General features: G+C 53.8%; 1 protein-coding gene and 1 long non-coding RNA gene across 2 annotated transcripts in view; both read left to right on the top strand.

The window, feature by feature from the left end:
* LOC132214212 (uncharacterized) overlaps nt 1-19,048 on the top strand; it is a 377,066-nt gene that overhangs the window by 292,658 nt on the left and 65,360 nt on the right. The window lies entirely within an intron of this gene.
* Nucleotides 9,047-14,756, top strand: SFRP5 (secreted frizzled related protein 5). Its single transcript, XM_059660993.1, has 3 exons — nt 9,047-9,676; nt 11,662-11,739; nt 13,752-14,756. The coding sequence occupies exons 1-3, from the start codon at nt 9,154-9,156 to the stop codon at nt 14,096-14,098; spliced, it is 948 nt and encodes a 315-aa protein (XP_059516976.1). The 5' UTR covers nt 9,047-9,153; the 3' UTR covers nt 14,099-14,756.

Raw genomic sequence — 19,048 nt, 5'->3', positions numbered from 1 at the left:
CATTGAACTGGAGTCTGCAGGTGGCCCAGCCATCGGAATGTGTCTTTTAACCTGTTTCCAAGGTGATTGCTTCCCACTGCAAATTTGGGACCCTCTCTCCTCTCCTGGCTGCCAGGTGTGCCCTGTGATGCCACGTCAGCCGGTCCACTCCAGGGAGGCCCAGGAGGTCAGGGACTATTGGCAGCCATGGGAGGTTAACCCAAGCTTCATCTGCCCATCATACCTCTAACAATTAAACAAAAATAAAAAGCCATGGGGTACACTCAGGGGTGCATAGCACAGCCACTGACCAATGCCATCAGATGTCCAATGGATCAGGACAGGCACCCAGAACAGCCATAGAGAGCCCAGTCGGCTGCATGGGGCTCTGAGGGGGTCTGCTCTGGTCAGGGGCCACCAGGGGATATAAGCATGCGCGAGGGTAGGGCTCGGGCCCCACCCCAGCCTAACCACACATTCCCCTCTCATCTGTTTTATCAGCTGAGTTCCCACAGGCCACATCATTTGAAAACAAGATCATCTTACTTTAAAAACACCCGTGGTGAAAGGCACTGATCTATGAGCGCTTCTCAGCAGGGGCTCTCTCTGCCATTATGGCAGGATACCTCTTGGCCGAGCAGGGCTGGGCTGGCCATTGCAGGAAGTTAGCATCCCTGGTCCCTGCCACTAGCAGCCGGTAGCAGCCCAGTCATCCTGATGACAAAGCCCAGCTGTGAAGCACTTCTGGCTCAACTCCCCTCCTTTTATAGTTGGAGCAGTTGAGACCCAAGAAGCCAAGCAACTGGCCCATGGCCACAGCACAGCAGGGCGAGTGGAGAATCAGACAGCTCCAGTCTCAGGCCATCCTAACCAGGGCCTTGGTTTCCCAGAAGTGGGCAGGAGGCAAGTTGGAACCCCTTTTCAGAGGGCCTCTTTGGGCAGCCACCCCCTGAACTGCCTGTTGGGAGCTACGACCAGGTAGGCCCCGCTGTGGCCTGAACCCTCGGCGTGGATTACAGAAGAGCCATTCTGGGGCCAGGCAAAGAGGCTGTGACCACCGTGGTGTCCCTCTGGGCAAGAGCCCAGCAGTTCCCAGGCCCATGCCTCCGCTCTCTCCCATCGGAGGACAATTGGGCCTTTGGCTGGGGTGGGGGAGAGTAGATTCACTGGCTGCAGCTCTGCCCAGCTCCTCCCCACCCGCACCCTCTCCTTAATGAGGCCATTGTTTGCCCAGGGTTCCCTCAACAGCTGGCCCCCACCCCTACCACTCCTGCCCTGGGTTTCCCCTCCAGGGTCCTGCCCTCGGGAACCTCCTGGGGCTTCCTGACTTCCTCCCCCGGGGCCTCTCTGACCTACCCTTCCCCTTGCTAGGCCACTCACTTTCCTCTCCCAGACTCTGTTTTTTAAATTAATCAAAGATGCATGGACTGCCGATCGACTTCTGTTCAGCATGAGAGGAAAGCATGCAATTCCAGCCAAAAGCAAATAAATCTGCTCCTTTATTTACGGGCAAATGAACCATTCTGTGTTGATTTGGGGAAACATGGAGAATGGTTTATGAACCTCTAGTAGTGACTTCACAGACCCTGGGTGGTCAAGAACCACCAAAAAGAAGATAGCTTTCAGCTGAAACAGTTGATAAATCTGGAGTCTTGAGGGGCCCAGCCACAGCTGGGCTGAGCGGGGGGACCGAGCGTTGGCTGCTTCCTGTGACTGCACAAAACTGAACACTTACACTATAGCATGTTTGAGCATCTTGGGATACTTCTCATTCAATACTAGTGGCCCGGTGCACTAATTCGTGCACATTGAAAGGAAATTAATTAGAAGAAGTATTTTAATATCGCTATTCACCCTTTCTCTATAATAAAAGTGTCAATCAAATTCACAATTGACAATGACAGATGGAAATACACACATGCAATTGGCACCAGCGAGAGCTTTATATGTATCTCGCATATGCAAGTCAACTTAGCCTTTTATAGATATAGCGTAAACTTGCTTAATTAGACCTGCTTTCTCATTTAGCTAAACTTTTTCCAATCCGGTGAAGCACCCCAACTTCTCCTTCAGGTACTTGTCAGAAACACAGCAGTAAATATCAACACGAAGCAGATTATTATTGTAGATCACACAGGGAGAACAAAGGGTAAAATATTTAACTGCAACAGTGTTTTTTGTTTTGTTTTGTTTTAAATATATTTATTGATTGATTTCAGAGAGGAAGGGAGAGGGAGAGGGAGAGAGAGATAGAAACATCAGTGATAAGAGAGAATCATTGATCGGCTGCTTCCTGCACACCTTCCCTACTGGGGATCGAGCCCACAACCCAGGTATGTGCCCTTGGCCAGAATCGAACCCGGGACCCTTCAGTCTGCAGGCCAACACTCTATCCACTGAGCCAAACTGGCTAGGGCTGCAGCAGTGTTTGGCTATATTCTGCGCAGTGAGAAAACCTGAAGTCATTTTCAAGGTCCAATACTAGTATTTCTTACTTCTTTTCAGTGTGCTAGCAGCACGGAAAACTGAGATGAACAAGGTCTTGCCCTTGTGGAACTCAGTCTACTGGAAAACCAGAAATTGAGAAAATAAACTCAGTAATATGCTGAGCAGTTACATGAGGAGGGCTGCAAAAGGAGGTTTGGAGTTCTACCAGCATGCCCAGCGAGGAAGCCGGGCCCACCTGGAGACTGGGTAAGAACTTCATGCAAAGAGCAATCAGAGCAACTGAGGGTCTCGAGTTGAAGAGCAAGGCGATCCGGTTAGCAGTTTGAAATGGCCACTTTGCTCCACAGGGTGGAAAACCATGAGACCAGAGGCCCAGAGTAGCAAGGCAGGACGGGAGCGAGGAGGGAGAGCACAGTGGATTCGGCCTCTAAAGGCCACGGTCACACCGTCCTTCAATACTATTAACTAACAACACATAAGTAGCTCCTCCTGTGTGCACCGTTCTAAGCAATTTTTAAATGAACTTGGATGCTCTCAATAATCCTATAATGATTCTTGTTACCATCCTCATTTTACAGATGAGAAAACTGAAGACAGAGGTTAAATAACTTGCCCAAGGTCAAGTAGCATTGCTGAAATGAGAATCCAGTCCTGCTCTAGAGTGCATGCTCTTAACCAAAACATTCGACTGCTTCTCTGATAAGCTTTTAGTCTGGGTGGCCCACTAGCCACAGCCTCGGACTCCAGGTGTGCTGGGGACCCAACAGGAGAGCATTACTCAGCCTTTGCACCATCCCTGTCCCTGTCCAGAGAATACTGGCAGTGCCCACCCCCCATCCCACTTTCTTTTGCGCTTCAGACAGGCACTCTTAGAGCTAGACCAAGCCCCAGGCCCAACACAAGTGGGCCTGCTTTCGTTCCAGAGCCACATGAGATCCAGTGTCCAGGCTCATAAAAGGGAAGACTAAGGCTTGCCTTTCTGGCCACTTGAGTCAGTGACAATGAGCCTAGCTCCAGCTCCTCTACAACCAGGCCGCACTGACACCCGGGCACCCGGAGATCCTGAGCAGGCCTGCTTGAATTGCTGCCCAGAGCACAGCACCCGGGGGGCCTCTGGGACAGATGTTGACTTTGCAATCAATAAAGCGAAAACACTGGAAAGGAAAACAATGTGTAGGTGTGATGGAAGGAGCACTGAACGGGGAGTCAGGAAGGCCAAGTTCCAGTTTCCTCTTATAGAAAATGATGGCGGATGGAGGGCCCTGGGGGACAATTGCTATGAGTCCTGGCCTGCACTAACAGTTCTTTTAGTTACACAGACCATTGACCCTGGGTTTTGCTGAGCACTCAGGAGCAACTTCTGTGAAGGCAGGTGTCCTGGCAGGGGAACACTGAGCTTGTAAAATGCGGATAATCCCAGGAGGTTAAAATAAGGACAAGATTCATTCTGGCATCCCAACTGTGAACCCAGGAGAATGCCGGGGAAGACACCTACTAAGAAGAGCTCCTGGTGGCTAATTGGGCTCGAATTAAAGAAAAGAAAAACCTAGCAGCCATTTCTGCACAGAGGCCTGTCATGCAAGCTGCACTTCAGAGAAAGAAGCCTGTGCTGAACTGCCCACCTGCACTGTAATTGCCATCTGAGCCAGCCCTTATAAATTTCAACCAATAGGATTGAGGCTTTCTCCATCCAATCAGAGCTGAGCAGTTCTAACCAATCAGAGTGGAGAGTGGCTCTATTCTGACCAATCAGGACATTGCCTTTTGGACAAATCAAACTGCAAAAATGTGGACTTCTAATTTGCATGAGGATAGACCAATCAGGAACCAAGGGTGGGGACTTCTGTCATATAAGCCAGCTCCCTTGTGGCTCCAGGAGCACCTTTCAGCGTAAGAAGAGATCCAGGCTGCTCTCCCAGCCAGAGCAGAATGAAGCAGACCAGCACAGACAGAGCAGGTGGTGGCTGAGCAGAGCGATCTAGCCAGAGAGGGGCCTGGCCCAGAGTTGTTCTACAGCTTTGCTGTATCACAATTTAGCTGTTTTGTGTTGAATAAAGTTTCCTTCTTCACTGCACCCCAAATTGGGGCTTCTTGTTGGAGCTGGATTGCACCAATGACCATTGGTTGACACAACCTTCTTCAGAGGTGGGCGAGTCTATGCTGGCAGGACCTCCTCACAGCAGGAGACGGAAGAGGTTCCCCACCTCAGGCCAAGGACAGTTAACCTCACCTCCATCATCAGACCAACCCCCTTCCTTTTCATTATCACATTTGATTCTCCAGATAGCCTCATGGAGAACGGGAGTCAGAGGTGGTCCTCCCATTTTATGATGAGGAAACTGAGACTCAGGTAGGGGGGGGGGGGCCTGCTATTAAATTAAAAACACAACTCAGATCTTCTGACTCCAAGCTGGGTGCACTCCCCACTGCCACACTGCCTCTCCTGGGTGCTCTGCATGGCACGAATGGGGCAGATCTCATGGCTCATGGCTCTGTTGAATCACTTTTCACAGACACCAAGGACTCCGCTGAGCGCTCCTCTCACCCCTTATCTCAGTAAGTTTTCACTATCACCAAGTAAATAAGTGTTATTAACCCCATTTTACAGATGAAGAAAGTAATGTTCAAAGTCCAACAGACACATGTCCAAGGACACACTGCTAAGAAGTGGTCGCCATTCACCACCAGTATGTCCGACGCTGAGCCCAGCCTCTTCCTGCTACACTACGCTGCCTCGGTGTGTTCATGCTCTCCACGCGGACAGGGATGGAGACTTTCACTCTATGCCTGCCCACAGCGCATTCTAGTTACATGTTGGTTTGTAGCATTATTATTCCCAAGACTAAAGCCTTAAACAAAACAAAGAAGGCTATTTCATACAGATGGAAATTACAATCCAACCAGAACATATAATCATGAAACTTTATGCTCCTGACAACATCACCTCAAAATAAAACTAATTCAAAAGGGAAAGGGGAAAAATTAACAAACTCATCATCAAAGTAGATTTAATACACCTCTATCAGAAGTGAACAGAATAAATAAACCAACAATTCTTAAACGTTTTGGTCTCAGGACCCCTTTACACTCTTAAAAATTATGGAAGTTTTTAGATTAAAGAGCTTTTGGTTATATGGGTTTACACCTATCAATAATTGCCATGTTTAAAATTAAAACTGAGAAAAATTTTCATTTATTTAATTTGTTTTAAATGACAATAATAAACCCATTATATGCTAACATAAATTTTGTGAAAGCTAATTACAGTTTACAAGACAAAAAAATTAGTGAGAAGAGTGGCTTTGCTTCACATTTTTGCAAATCTCTCTCATGTGTGGATTAACAGAAAACGGGTTCTCAAATCTCCTTCTGCACTCGGTATGTTGTGAGATACTGTTTTGGTTGAACTATATGAAGAAAATTTGGCCTCACACAGAAACGTAGTTGGAAAGGAGAGTATTTTAATTGACTCTCGGATATTGTGGATATTCTTCTTTAATACTACCAAAAAATGGTATGTGGCAGTTCCTTAAATGTTGGTTGTAATGTAGAATCTGAATCCATATCAATGAACTTTTCTTACTGTTAACTTAAACTCTATCGGTCTATCTTGTACTTTGAGTGGATCTTGGAATTGTGTACTATTTTAACCTTGCAGACTCCCTGAAAGGGACTTGGGGACGCTCAGAAGAATCCTGATTACACTCGGAGAACCACGGAAGTAGGCAATAAAAAAGTAGAAAACTGGAGGAGTTGATAACATAATTAACCAAGTTGGATCTACAAGGTATCTATATAGGACTTTGCTCACAACAGACCATGAATAAACATTCTTCTAAACAAACTATGCCCTCTATCAGCTGGGGGAAATGTGGGCCTGGACAGACTGCCGACACTCCAAGACGGACAGATAGATGCCCAGCACGCCAGGTGTTTCACCCAGCTGCCTAGGCCCCGGAACAGCTTCATCGGGAAGGGGCACCGCATTGCAGTCAGCCTCCTGCCTTCTCGGGCTGCACAGCCCGGATAGCCAAATGGCGGGGCCTCAGAGGGAGAGCGTCCCTGAGTGACCGCCCCAGGGCACAGCCACCACCTGGCACCATTCTTGTGAAGAGCTCCCCTCCTGGATCTCATCATGGATTCCATGTCCGGAAGCCTCAAGGGTCCCCAAGGCAGAGTCCAGCCTGGCCCCTCTGGCCCTCAGAGCCCCTGGAGCTGCCAGGTACAGACTCAACTCTGCTCTCGGACCATCTGCAGTTCTTACAAAACCAGCAGCAGGAACAATGCCTCCCTCAGTCCAGACCAGGCACTGGAACTCCAAGATGACCAGCTGCCCAAGGAGCCTGCACCTTGTACAACCACCTGGGGAGCTCCAGCATGCCCCCCCACCCAGTGCCCAGGGCCATACGAGCCTGGGCCAGCCCGAGGGGGGTTTGGGGGTGACCTGGAGTGCAGAGAGCAGAATCCCAAACCAGAGCCAGGGCCAAGGTGTCTGGGGGAGCTTTCAGAACACACCCCGAATTTAACCCTATAATTACACATCCATCCCTTGGAGATCTGACATGCCTAGGTGCCTATTATGTGCTGGCACTGTGTAGGGGTCTTTCTTTCCATGCATCCTTTTGTTTGCCTCTCACGTAACTGCGGAGGAGGTCCCAGCTTACAAACAAGGAAATGGAGAGTCCGAATGGCGAGGTACTTGCCCAAGGTCACTCAGTGAGTATGCACTTGGATTTGAACCCGACTTTTTCTGTCTGCAGTTCGGACTCTTGCACCATTACTACACTGTGTTATCTGACCCTGCAGGGGCCAGTCCTTCACCTCCTGTGGGTCATCCACAGAACCTATTCCTGCTGGGAATTGGGAAAGGGAATAGGGGGAGAAAATACCCTCAGCTTGTTCTACCTGGACCCAACCGAGTCATCCTGGTCATCAAAAGAGAGTCTGTGCCACCCCGGGTTCTGTCTGCTGCATTTTCTTCTGCCTCCTCTGCCTTAAGTCTTCTTCTCACAACTAGACCAGAGGAAGCGGAGCCTATGTCTTTTGCATTTCTGTATCCCTTTTGTGTATAGGTGCTCTGTGTGTGGTGAATATTAAGAGGCGTGGTCCTTTGTCTCTCTCAACTACCGCTGCGAGAACAGACCCATGGGAAGCCAGGAGGCTTGGGAACATTCAGGAGGACTGGGAGGCTGGGGCCGGGCGGATAAGAGCAGGTGTGGAGGGGGGCAAACGCCCCAGCACTCCCACCTCCCAGCGGAGGCAGCCCCCAGAGCACCCAAGCCCTCCTATAAGATACCTCCCAGCGTACCCTCCCCAGCAAAGGCTGGGAGGTCAAGTCCAAGCCATCCCACCCACAAGCCTCTCCTCCAAAACTCCCACAGGAAAGCCAATGAAAGGCAGGACCCAAACAGAAGGAGAAGACCCCAAACTTAGGCTCATGAGGTTGCCTCCTCTCTGAGGCCTCCCTGGACAGCCTCCTCAATTCCTTCCCCCTCCCAGCTCCCGGAGGAAGCACATTCTCCCACTGTTTCCTCGCCTGGCGCGGGATTTATCTTAGGGCAGAGTGGTTAAGTCCTGGCCCTTGGAGTCCAACACCTGGACTCGAATCCAGGACCCTTCACCGATTAGCTATGTCACCAAGGACCAGTTACGTCCCCTCTCTTAGCCCTCCATAGCCATTAAGCCTTCAGACTCAGAAGCCAGACCTCCGGTTATATCTGGGCTCTGACTCTGGTTCAAATCCCCACACCGATGCTTACTTAACCTCTCTTAACCCCATTCAGTGCCTGTATCTGTAAAGTGGGATTACTAATAGTTCCTACCCACCTGAGAGCGGTTGCTGGGTAAATTAAATGAGGTAATGTATGCACTCTGCTTAGAACAGACTTGGCCCGCAGTGATCCCGTCAGTACTGGCTATCATTAGAAATAGTAGCTGATAAGGGTGTGACGTGCTGTGCAGTGTCTTTGGCGCTGAGGAAGAACTCACTAAATAGTAGTTATGGTATAGTCTTCGCCTCCACTAGGTTATGATGCTCCTGGAGATGGGTTTTGGGTCACATCCACCTCTGACTCTCCAGCAGCCAGCCCGGTGCCCAGCACCAAGCAGGAGCTCAAAAAATGCTGGCGGACCGAGAGGGCAAGAACTGACCGCCTGAACCTGGAGGGTGTGGGCAGGCAGGAGCCTCCTGCTGGGAGAAGGGAGATCGGAGGTGTCGGGAAGAGAAAACAGAGTGGAGGGGGAAAGGCCCAGACGGAGAGATAAGCAAGCCGAGTGAGTGAGAAAAGGAACAGGAGAGGCTGAGTCAAAGAGTGATAAGGAGGAAGGACGAGGGCGAGGGGCGAGGGGCGAGGAAAATGTCGAGAGAAGTGAGGGAGCCTCAAGAAGAGGCGTGGGGCGAGCCGGTGATCCGCAGAGGGGCGCAGGAGCGGGCTCTGGGCAGGAGGCGCCGGAGCGGGTGGGAGGGGCCGATGGGGCTCCACCCTGCCTCCCTGCCGCCTTGGGGTGGGGACCGAAGGCCTGAGATTGGCTGGGGCGCGCGTCGAGGCCCGGGCTGGAGCCCCGAGGTGGGAGGCGCCAGGATCCCACTTGGTGCGCTCGGGCGGGGAGCGAAAACGGCCACCCACTCCGACGACTCCGGCTGCCGTGTCTGGAGGGGAACGTGGTGGCAGGAGCACACGGGGCAGCTGGGGGCGCCGCGCATCGAGCGGCGGGGACCGCGCAGCCATGCGGGCGGCGGCGGGGGGCGCGCGGGCCGCGGCGATGGCGCTGCTGCTGGGGGCGCTGCGCTGGGCGCCGGCGCGCGGGCAGGAGTACGACTACTACGGCTGGCAGACGGAGCCGCTGCACGGGCGCTCGTACTCCAAGCCCCCGAAGTGCCTCGACATCCCCGCGGACCTGCCGCTCTGCCACACCGTGGGCTACAAGCGCATGCGGCTGCCCAACCTGCTGGAGCACGAGAGCCTGGCCGAGGTGAAGCAGCAGGCGAGCAGCTGGCTGCCGCTGCTGGCCAAGCGCTGCCACTCGGACACGCAGGTCTTCCTCTGCTCGCTCTTCGCGCCCGTCTGCCTGGACCAGCCCATCTACCCGTGCCGCTCGCTGTGCGAGGCCGTGCGCGCCGGCTGCGCGCCGCTCATGGAGGCCTACGGCTTCCCCTGGCCCGAGATGCTGCACTGCCACAAGTTCCCCCTGGACAACGACCTCTGCATCGCTGTGCAGTTCGGGCACCTGCCCGCCACCGCGCCTCCAGGTAGCGCCGCCCCCCGCCGCCCCCGCGCGCTCTGATGGCCCTGGGTGCCCCAGAGCTGGGCCCCGGACAGATGCCGCTCTCCCATCCCCTTAGCACAGCTCTGCGAGCCCCCCACAGGTGTCAACCCCTCTACACACACACACACACACACACACACACACACACACACACACCTATTCGCTTAGCCTTGAGCACCCCGGGGATTGTCTCCCACAGCCGGGATTCCGCCTTCCCACCAACGCGTGGACTGCCAAAGCAGAGCCTCCCCGCGGCTCTGGACCTTCCCACTGGTTCTCCCCACCTCAGCTGCCTGAAAACCCTCCAGGCTTCTCTCCCAGCACCCACCTTCCCAAAAGATGGAACCCCTGGGGTGACCCCAATTCAGTCCCCTCATCCTAGGGCATCCTGATAAATGCCTTATTGCCTCTCTCAGGCAAGAATGTTGGGGGATAAACCATGCCTTTTACCTCCTCCACAAACCTGGACTCCAAGGCATCCAGACAAGGATTCCCACCCAGTTTGGGGAACTTGGGAGGGAGGAGGGCTAAGGGGAGGGATGTAGTGAAAGACTGGGGACTAGTGCACACCGGGGCTGATTCCATCTCCCCATTTTCTCTCCCTAACTTTCCCCACTCTCTTCCTCAGCCCCCGGGCTGCGAGACCTTGGGCAAGGCTCAGTGCAGAAGAAAGAGCAGATAGTCAGGCTCTGCCCCTTCAGCATCAGTTTCCCCATCTGTAAAACAGAAAGAGACCCAGGGTCCTGAAACCTCTGGCATCCTAGGTGTGGCCTCCCACATCCCATTACCCCTAATACCTCCCTGGCCTCCGCCTCCCCTTCACTGTGCACCCCCTTCACGCTCCCCCGTCTGCCCAACTCCTTCCAGAGTAACCCCGAGCTGGCACCAGACAAGAGGATAAACACGGGCAGTGAGCAGGAAAGCTTTGCCTCTGCTGTTAACCTGAGAGCCTGGGACCCCGACACTGGGACTTCCCCAAGGGCAGCACAGCTCTCCTTCCTATCAACCTGGCCCCAAAAAACAATGTACCTCAGCGTGCCCTACCCACCCCAGGGCTAACCTCACCAGCCAAGCCCCACGCCCTACACATCAGGCCCTCTCCTGGGAGTCACGGCTGGGTGGGGGCCCAGTGACTGAGCCCCCTCCTCGGGTTGAGAATGGGACAGGGAGGCAGGGGAGAAGGGGGCAGCTCCAGGAGAGACGGCTTAGTCCCCAGCTGGGAGCCAACCATTTAGTCTGGAAGCCAGGGAATCCCACCTGGCCCTCCCCTGCACTCTGCCCTGTCTGAGCCCCTCTTACCCCCATGTTGGGGGGCCCACCTGGAGACAGAGACATAGGGGAACAGAGGCCAGCTGCTGTGCAGTGGCCTCAGGAACAGCAGCCTGAGTGTAACAGATAAAACTCATTATTTTATATAAAAATTAAGACTTTTGGCTCCCTTTGAAAAGTCAGAAATCATGGCAGTGCTAAGGGGTAGGTGCTCCTCTTCACAGTCCTCGTCCTGCCAGAGACACTTGTCTACCCACACGCCTGGACCCTGTGTTCCTAGGAAGACCCCCATGAACACCCCTCACCCCAGCTCTAGCCTGGGAGCCACAAACCCTGAGTCCTAAGCTCGGTCCTCACATCTTTGCAGACTTGGGTAGCCACTCTGAGCCTCAGTTTCCTTGTCTTTAAAGTAAAGAAACACCCACTTCTGAGGATTAAATGAAACAGCTGCAGCTGCCAGGGTCATGGGCAGTCATGCCCACCTGGGCAGTTTTGTCCCTGCACAACCTGTCTCGCTCCCGCTCACAACTACTCAGTGAGCAGGTGGTGTTCTCACTGCTACCATCCCATTTCCTGGGAAGAAATGGAGGCTGGGTGGGGAGGTGGCTCGTCCGTGGGCAAGCCTGCACCCTAAGTGGCTCTTTGGACTCTGGTCCCCACACCAGCCTCGCTCGAACCCACCCTTGCTTCTCTCTTCAGTGACCAAGATCTGCGCCCAGTGTGAGATGGAGCACAACGCGGACGGCCTCATGGAGCAGATGTGCTCCAGTGACTTCGGTGAGTGTGGAGCCCACGCAGCCACCCCAGCCCCTCCTCCTCGACATGCACAAATATGAACACGTGTCCACGCCCATCACTGTGAACCCTAAGTTTTTTGCCTTATGGACCCCGTTTAGACTGATGATAACCATGAACCCTCTCCCCAGAGAAATGCCCCTTTTTTAGTATCATCTCGGGGGCTTCCAGCCATGGTCCTCAGGCCCCAGAAGCCATCTCTGGCCAGGGCTCCTGCAGCCCTCGCTTGGCACCATCCACAGAGGGGCCTCCAGGGCTGGGTTCTCTGTGTGGGGAGCAGGCTTAGCCCTGAGATGGACGGGGGCAGCAGGTGGGAGGAATGGGCTCCGGAACAGAAGTGCAGCCCCCTTGTCCCTGGGGTCCTCTTCTGAGGACCCGATGTACTCTGGCCAGGGGCGCTGTGGTCGCCTGCCCCACAGCTTCATCCTGGAGCCTGCCCACTACTGGGCAGCTGAGTCAAGTCCAGTCAGGCCCTGGCTCCTGCATGGACCACACAGTCCGGCTTGTGATCTTTGCCAAGTCGGCTCCTGTTTTATGTCTTGGCCTCCCTGTCCATGAGAGAGAGAGAGGTGGGGGCGGGGGTGGGGGGAGGAATGAAATCCTTATGTCAGCAGGTCTCACGTTGCTAGTCTGTTTGGAAAGAGAATATCACTATTCTATCACAAGGTAGGTGTGTGTGTTCAAGAGAGAAAATGAGGAGGTGAGGAAGAGGGAGGAAGAGAAGCGAAGAGGTTTTGTAACAATTTCCTTCCCTGGGTGGAAAAGTAGTTCTCTGGCTTCTCCCTGGGTGCTCAGAGATGGGGCCCAGAGGCCTGAAGAAGGGAGGGAGACTAGCCCAAGTGACCCCTCCCCAAGCTCAGGACTCCCTATTCCCAACTGTTAGGCTCTCTGTGGTCACCTTGGAGTGCCCTGGACACTCTCTGACCACCTCTTCTTCTACCACATCCCTCCAGCGCCGGCCCCTCTCACATTCCCACACACCACACCCGACTCTCATATACACAAAGCACACAGCACCACACACACACACTCCCACACACACTACACAGTCTCACGCAGGTTACAGTGGTGTGTTCACACCAGCGAGAGCTGGTTGTGTGCCACACGTCCCAGCCTTGTACTCAGCGATGCGGTGCATCATAGAGGGGTATTTACCCCACGGAAACCGGCGAAGGATACAGGACAGGCCCCTCCCCAGAGCCAATGTCAAACACTTAGCAGCCCACATTCACGCCATGTGGACTCAAACACACACACACTGACTCATACCCACCACATACACTCCACACCACACACACACACACACACACACACACACACACACACACAGAACCAGAGATCCCATTCAGAAACATCCCCAGAGAACATGAAGTCCAGCCTCCCTCCATCTCAAGGACCCCTCCCCACCAAGCCCTCCAATTGGTCGCCACACCTCCAATATTGCCCTCCCTGGACAGCCCAACCCCGCGCCCCAGCGAGAGCTCACTGTGCACTTCGTATTGGAAAAGGTGTGGGTTCTGGGTCGACCAGACCTCCCTCGATCCAGGCTCTAGACCAGGGGTGGGCAAACTTTTTGACTCGAGGGCCACAATGGGTTCTTAAACTGGACCGGAGGGCCGGAACAAAAGCATGGATGGAGTGTTTGTGTGAACTAATATAAATTCAAAGTAAACATCATTACATAAAGGGTACGGTCTTTTTTTTTTTAGTTTTATTCATTTCAAACGGGCCAGATCCTGCCCGCAGGCCGTAGTTTGCCCACGGCTGGGCTAGAATCAGGGCAGCTTACAACCTCTGCAAATCTTATTTCTCCCTACTACCCACACCTCCAGGATTCAATGTGGTAATGTCCGTGAAAGTCCAACACAAACATGAAAATGTGTGTGTACTGCTCCACCCTGAAGCCTCAGGCACGAGCACCAGCAGTGGGGCCACCAGCATCCTGAGCAAACCTGACCATTCTCATGCTGTCCTCTGTCCACTCCCATACACAGTGGTCAAAATGCGCATCAAGGAGATCAAGATAGAGAACGGGGACCGGAAGCTGATCGGAGCGCAGAAAAAGAAGAAGCTGCTCAAGCCGGGCCCCCTGAAGCGCAAGGACACCAAGCGGCTGGTCCTGCACATGAAGAATGGTGCGGGCTGCCCCTGCCCACAACTGGACAGCCTGGCCGGCAGCTTCCTGGTCATGGGCCGCAAGGTGGACGGACAGCTGCTGCTCATGGCCGTCTACCGCTGGGACAAGAAGAATAAGGAGATGAAGTTCGCTGTCAAATTCATGTTCTCCTACCCCTGCTCCCTCTACTACCCCTTCTTCTACGGGGCTGCTGAGCCCCACTGAAGGGGCCCTCGCAGCGGTGCCTTGCCCCGTCCCTGCCCTGGGGCACACTGTCACCTCCTGCCCCGAGTGCCAGCACAGGCCCTGAGGGATGGGCATGGAGCCCAAGCTGTCCTTGACTGAGGGCTTTTGGGGTATCTGGGAGCTTCCTCTCTTAAACATAAGTCTTTTTCTTTTGAGGGGAAACCCCCCGGGGTCTCAAAAAGTAGGCAGGGAGGAGAGACGGAGGGAAGGGTAGAGGGGCTATGCGCAGCCGAGGCGGTTTCTGTAGGGGACCATGGTGCAGCTCCCCTCTGCTTTGGAGAGGGGAGTCTGGATATGAGGCTGAACTACTTGGAGGAAGTTCTCCACCCTCACTGCCCCTCCATGTGTCCTCTCGTAGCCCCCAAAGGCACTAGGGTCACAGTGCCCTCCAGCCACACCTCCCTACTGTCCTCATCTCTGCCAAGTCCCTTCCCCCTAGACTGGAGAGAAGCCCTGCCTAGATCCCCTCCCATAAGCTCGCTTCTTGGGGTTCATTCCTCAGCCCCTGCATGTCCCCTTTATCTTGACGAGTAACTTATTGCTACTGCTGTGAGGCCACAGGTAGACTGATGCAGGTAGGGTTTGGTGTTTAATGGTTGTTGTTTTTTTATTTTTAATTAAATCAAAGAAAACAACAGTTGGTTTTGACCAGGTGGTTTCTCTGTCAGGCGGTTCCCCAGAGCTAGGGAGAGGGAGGTTCAGAAAGGACTTTTAGAAAGAGGCCCTTGTCATAGCCCACGGCCTGTCCACAGACATACTCAGAATGCCTAAGAGCAATGTCCATGCTTGTGCAGGATCCCCCAAGAGCACACACAAGGGTCACCCCAATCATCCCCACCAATGGGGGACGGAGCTGGCCATCTTTTGTCTCTGAGGTCAGCTAAGTTCCCCAGCCTCCTCCTACGGTCAGAAGGCTCCCACAGTCCTGAACAGTCTCCCTCCCTCGGGCAATGCCTGCTCCGAGGAGCCAAGAGGCTGGGCCACGGAGCTACTTGGAGGAGCCAGAGGCCTGCACGTGCTGCTCCTACACTCTCTGCACACAGACACCACTGCACACTGGCCCTGACGTGGAGATGAGGGTGCAGAATGGTGGTCTCTCAGTGTGGTCCCTGGACCAGAGCATCAGCATGAAGTAGACGCTCAGGCCCCACTTCCACGAAACACTGGACCTCGCTCTAAAGCAATTATTTCCAAATCTCTGGAGGCTGTTCAGAAATCAGCATTCCTCCATGCTCGCTGGGGTGGTGTGCAGCCCAGGTGAGACCCTCCATCTGGGTATCCAGATAAGCCCACAGCTGAGGCAGGAGGAGGGCACTGGGCCTGCATGCATGGAGGGGACCAGCTAGGATGCCCGAAGGCTTCTTCAGTGAGCCCGGTGCAGACGGAGGCTGCTCCCTGAGGGGCAGGGAGGGGGCAAGCCTTGAAGTGGAGGCAACAGGCTATTGCCAGTCAAATGTCCAGCATTTGGAAGAGGTGGTGCCCACCTCTGCTGGGAGCATCCACCAGCAGAGACTGAGGGGCAGGGCAGATGTGCCCAGAGCAGGGAGCGGGGGACACCCCCAGAGGGGCTCCCCTCACCAGTGAAGGTACAGCTGGAATGCCGAACCCAGTCACGGCCCGCTGCTCCTCCAAGACAATGAGCCATGTTCTCCCAAGATGAGACCAACCTTGGCTCCCTCGGCTCTCAGAGACCTGAGGAGGCCGGAGGGCCCACCTTCTGCTGTGCACAGTGCGAGCTAACAGGTGGTCTGACAGCCTGCCCATAAATCAGCTCCGGCCGTCAGGTGGCCTCCCCGCAGGTCAGGAGCAGCAGAGGCCGCTTGTCTCTCCTCACCTCCGAGGAAGCCACCGCCACCCGCCCTCGCCCCAGCCCCGCCGGCCCACCTGGCTCCCTGAATCCGCCCCTTGTCTCCCAGCCTCCTACCCTGACCAAATGTTTACGGACACTTCCATGGTCAACCAGGACCAGGGATGATTTTTCCACTGAACCTACAGCACTGGGCCTCTTCTGGCTGGAGCACAATACTGACCTCTGTCAGGTGCTGGCAGCCATGAGGGAGCAGGCGGGGAGAGCTCCCTTAGCCCAGCCCAGCAAAGCCCTTCTCACCCAACCCCCACAAAGGGGTCAGGCCTGCTCTACGCGCCAGTTCTGTCCCCTGGCAGTAAGAAAGATCCTCCCAGAGACCAGGGAGGCCCTGGAGCCCACCCTTCATTTCCTCAGGCACAACGCTCCCTCCTGGTGGCTCCCTCCTGGCCGGTCTGGAGTCAGCTGGTGCGCCAGCAAGCATCTGGGCTGTGTACCATGAAGAGCTGCATCTGACTGTGTGGAACAGCAAGGCCAAGAAACGGGGCTTCTGCACACTAGAGCTCTGGAGACGAGCAGGGAAGGGTCCATGTCCCAGACTAGTCTGTCTTCCTGTTCTGCCCAAGGGTGGCTTTTGTGCTCACGGTTACAAAATGGTGCCTCCTCCCAACTTCTTGGCCACACTCGGGCAGCAAGGTGGGGAAGTGCTAATAGCAAAAGCAGCGTGTCAGCTGTCTCTGGCCTTTTTGATCAGGGAAACGGTAATTTCCCAACACATCCCACATGGTAGATTTCCACTTCTAGCTCACCAGCCAGAAGTCACATGGCCCTGCAGTTGCAAGAGAGCAGAGAAGTCAAGTGTTTCAGCTGGGCACACTCGGAGTTCTGAGAGAGAATAGGAAGGGTGGGGCTAAACACTCAGAATCAGGTGAGAAGAGGTAGCAAAGCCCAGTTCTGGTGTCCAATCCTTTGACTTAGTGGCTGTGTGACACTGAGAACATGGCTCAGATGTAAAATAGAGTCATCATGTCTATTTCACAAGGTAGCTGAGTGTTAAGTGGAAAATTGTATGAAAAGTACCTGGAGCCCAGCGGCGTAGCTCAGTGGTTGATCATAGACCTATGAACCAGGAGATCACGGTTCAATTCCTGGTCAGGGCACATGCCCAGGTTGTGGGCTTGATTTCCAGTGGGGGGCATACAGGAGGCAGTCGATCAACGATTCCCTCTCATCACTGATGTTTCTATCTCTCTCCTTCTCCCTTCCTCTCTGAAATCAATAAAAATATATTTAAAGAAAAGAGTACCTGGAAACAATGCCCAGCATTAGAAGATGTTCATTAAATGGTAGGTAGTTTTGTACCACAGGCCTGCACATGATATGTGCTCAATAAATCCCTAATTGAGCCGAAACCGGTTTGGCTCAGTGGATAGAGCGTCGGCCTGCGGACTGAAAGGTCCCAGGTTCGATTGCGGTCAAGGGCATGTACCTGGGTTGCGGGCACATCTCCCAGTGGGAGATGTGCAGGAGGCAGCTGATCGATGTTTCTCACTCAACGGTGTTTCTAACTCTCTATCTCTCTCCCTTCCTCTCTGTAAAAAATCAATAAAATATATTTTTAAAAAATCCCTAATTGACTTATTAATCAACTAAGAAACCACTACAGATAGGAAGGCAGGGAAAAGACAGGAAGAGCTTATCTAGAAGCCAGAACTGTCGCTTTCAGAAGGGGAGTGGAAGCTACATTTGGACTTCTGCTTCAGGAAAAATATCCCCAATATAGGGGAGAGACATATAATACCAGTAATCAGTAAGTGTCAAGCCTATGCTGGGTGGCAGGCACTACTTAAAGCATCTTAACATTCTAATGTGAGCTTCCCAACAGCCCTTTGAGGTAGGTACTATTATTATCCCATTTTAATAAGGTGGCTCAGAGAGGTTAAGAAATTTGTTGAAGGCCACACAGCTTGTACATGGTGGTAGTGCTAGGATTTGAGCCAAGGACAGGCCAGAGGGATACAGGCAGCCAGGCTTCTGCCACCCCACCCCACCCCTGCTTCATAGGAAGGTAACTGGGAGCCCTGCTCCAATCCCACTCCAAGAGCCCTGACAGCAGCAGAGGAGCCAGCCTCAGACTGTGGCTTTTCTCGGGACTCCCAGAGCAGCCCACCATGACCCCCATTCCCTTCTCAGCCCCGTCAGCATTCAGCCTCCTGGGTCCCACAAAGGAAGCTCACATCCCACAACTGTTTAGTCGGCTGTAATCCTAGCTAAAGTTCACTCCTTGGGAAATACAACGTGGGGGGTGGTTGCTCCTGGAATGTGTGTGGCTGAGACCCAGTGTCCCAACCCAGACAGCAGGCTCTACTGGGGCCCTGAAGGGAGCAGCAGCCAGGGGAATCCAGAGTCCCCAGCCCCCAGTTGTGCCAGAGAATGGAATGTGCTGCTCTGGGTGTTAATGTTAAAACAGAACCAGCCAAGGAAGGGGGGGCGCTGGGAGTTGGCAGAGTGGGGAGAGCTCTACCACAAGGCTGCCTCTGTTCCCCTGGAGGCTGAGCCCACTTCGTCAGGGCTGGGGGTGGGCAGGCCCCTCCTGTTAGCTCAGTGCTCAGAAGCTCCTGGAGCTAGAGGGGCAAGGCAGAACAGGGGAGGCTGACAGGGCAGCTGTTCCCCAAAGTTTCTCTTATGAGGCATCTATTGGTACCTCTGGCACAATTCACATCCCCGCCCAATGGCTTCCTAGCTATGTGACCTGGGGCAGGTTACTTAACCTCCTCAGGGCCTCCACTTACCCATCAGTTTCACGGAATAAATAACAGAACTACTCTGGGGACTTTCATAACATTTACATGATAATATGCTCAGCATGTTGCCCGGCACAAGTGCTCAATGAACATAGGTATTATCGTTATCTTAGGGCCACCTGCGATAGGATAGATGCTGGAGCCAGGGCCCCTCAAAGGGGTTGCCTCCTTGAAGGTTCCATGGAGACAAGGGAATGACAGTGGAGCTTCGTTTGGCTTCAGTATCGAAGGTGATCAAGGACCATAAAGATCCTAGAAAGCATGGCCAGTATCAGGTCTCCCAGGGCCACTAGAGCCTGCTTCCCACCATTACCAAGCCCC

Source organism: Myotis daubentonii, chromosome 13, assembly GCF_963259705.1.
Source record: "Myotis daubentonii chromosome 13, mMyoDau2.1, whole genome shotgun sequence".
NCBI classification, from domain to species: Eukaryota; Metazoa; Chordata; class Mammalia; order Chiroptera; family Vespertilionidae; genus Myotis; species Myotis daubentonii.
This window is presented reverse-complemented; position numbering and strand designations above follow the sequence as displayed.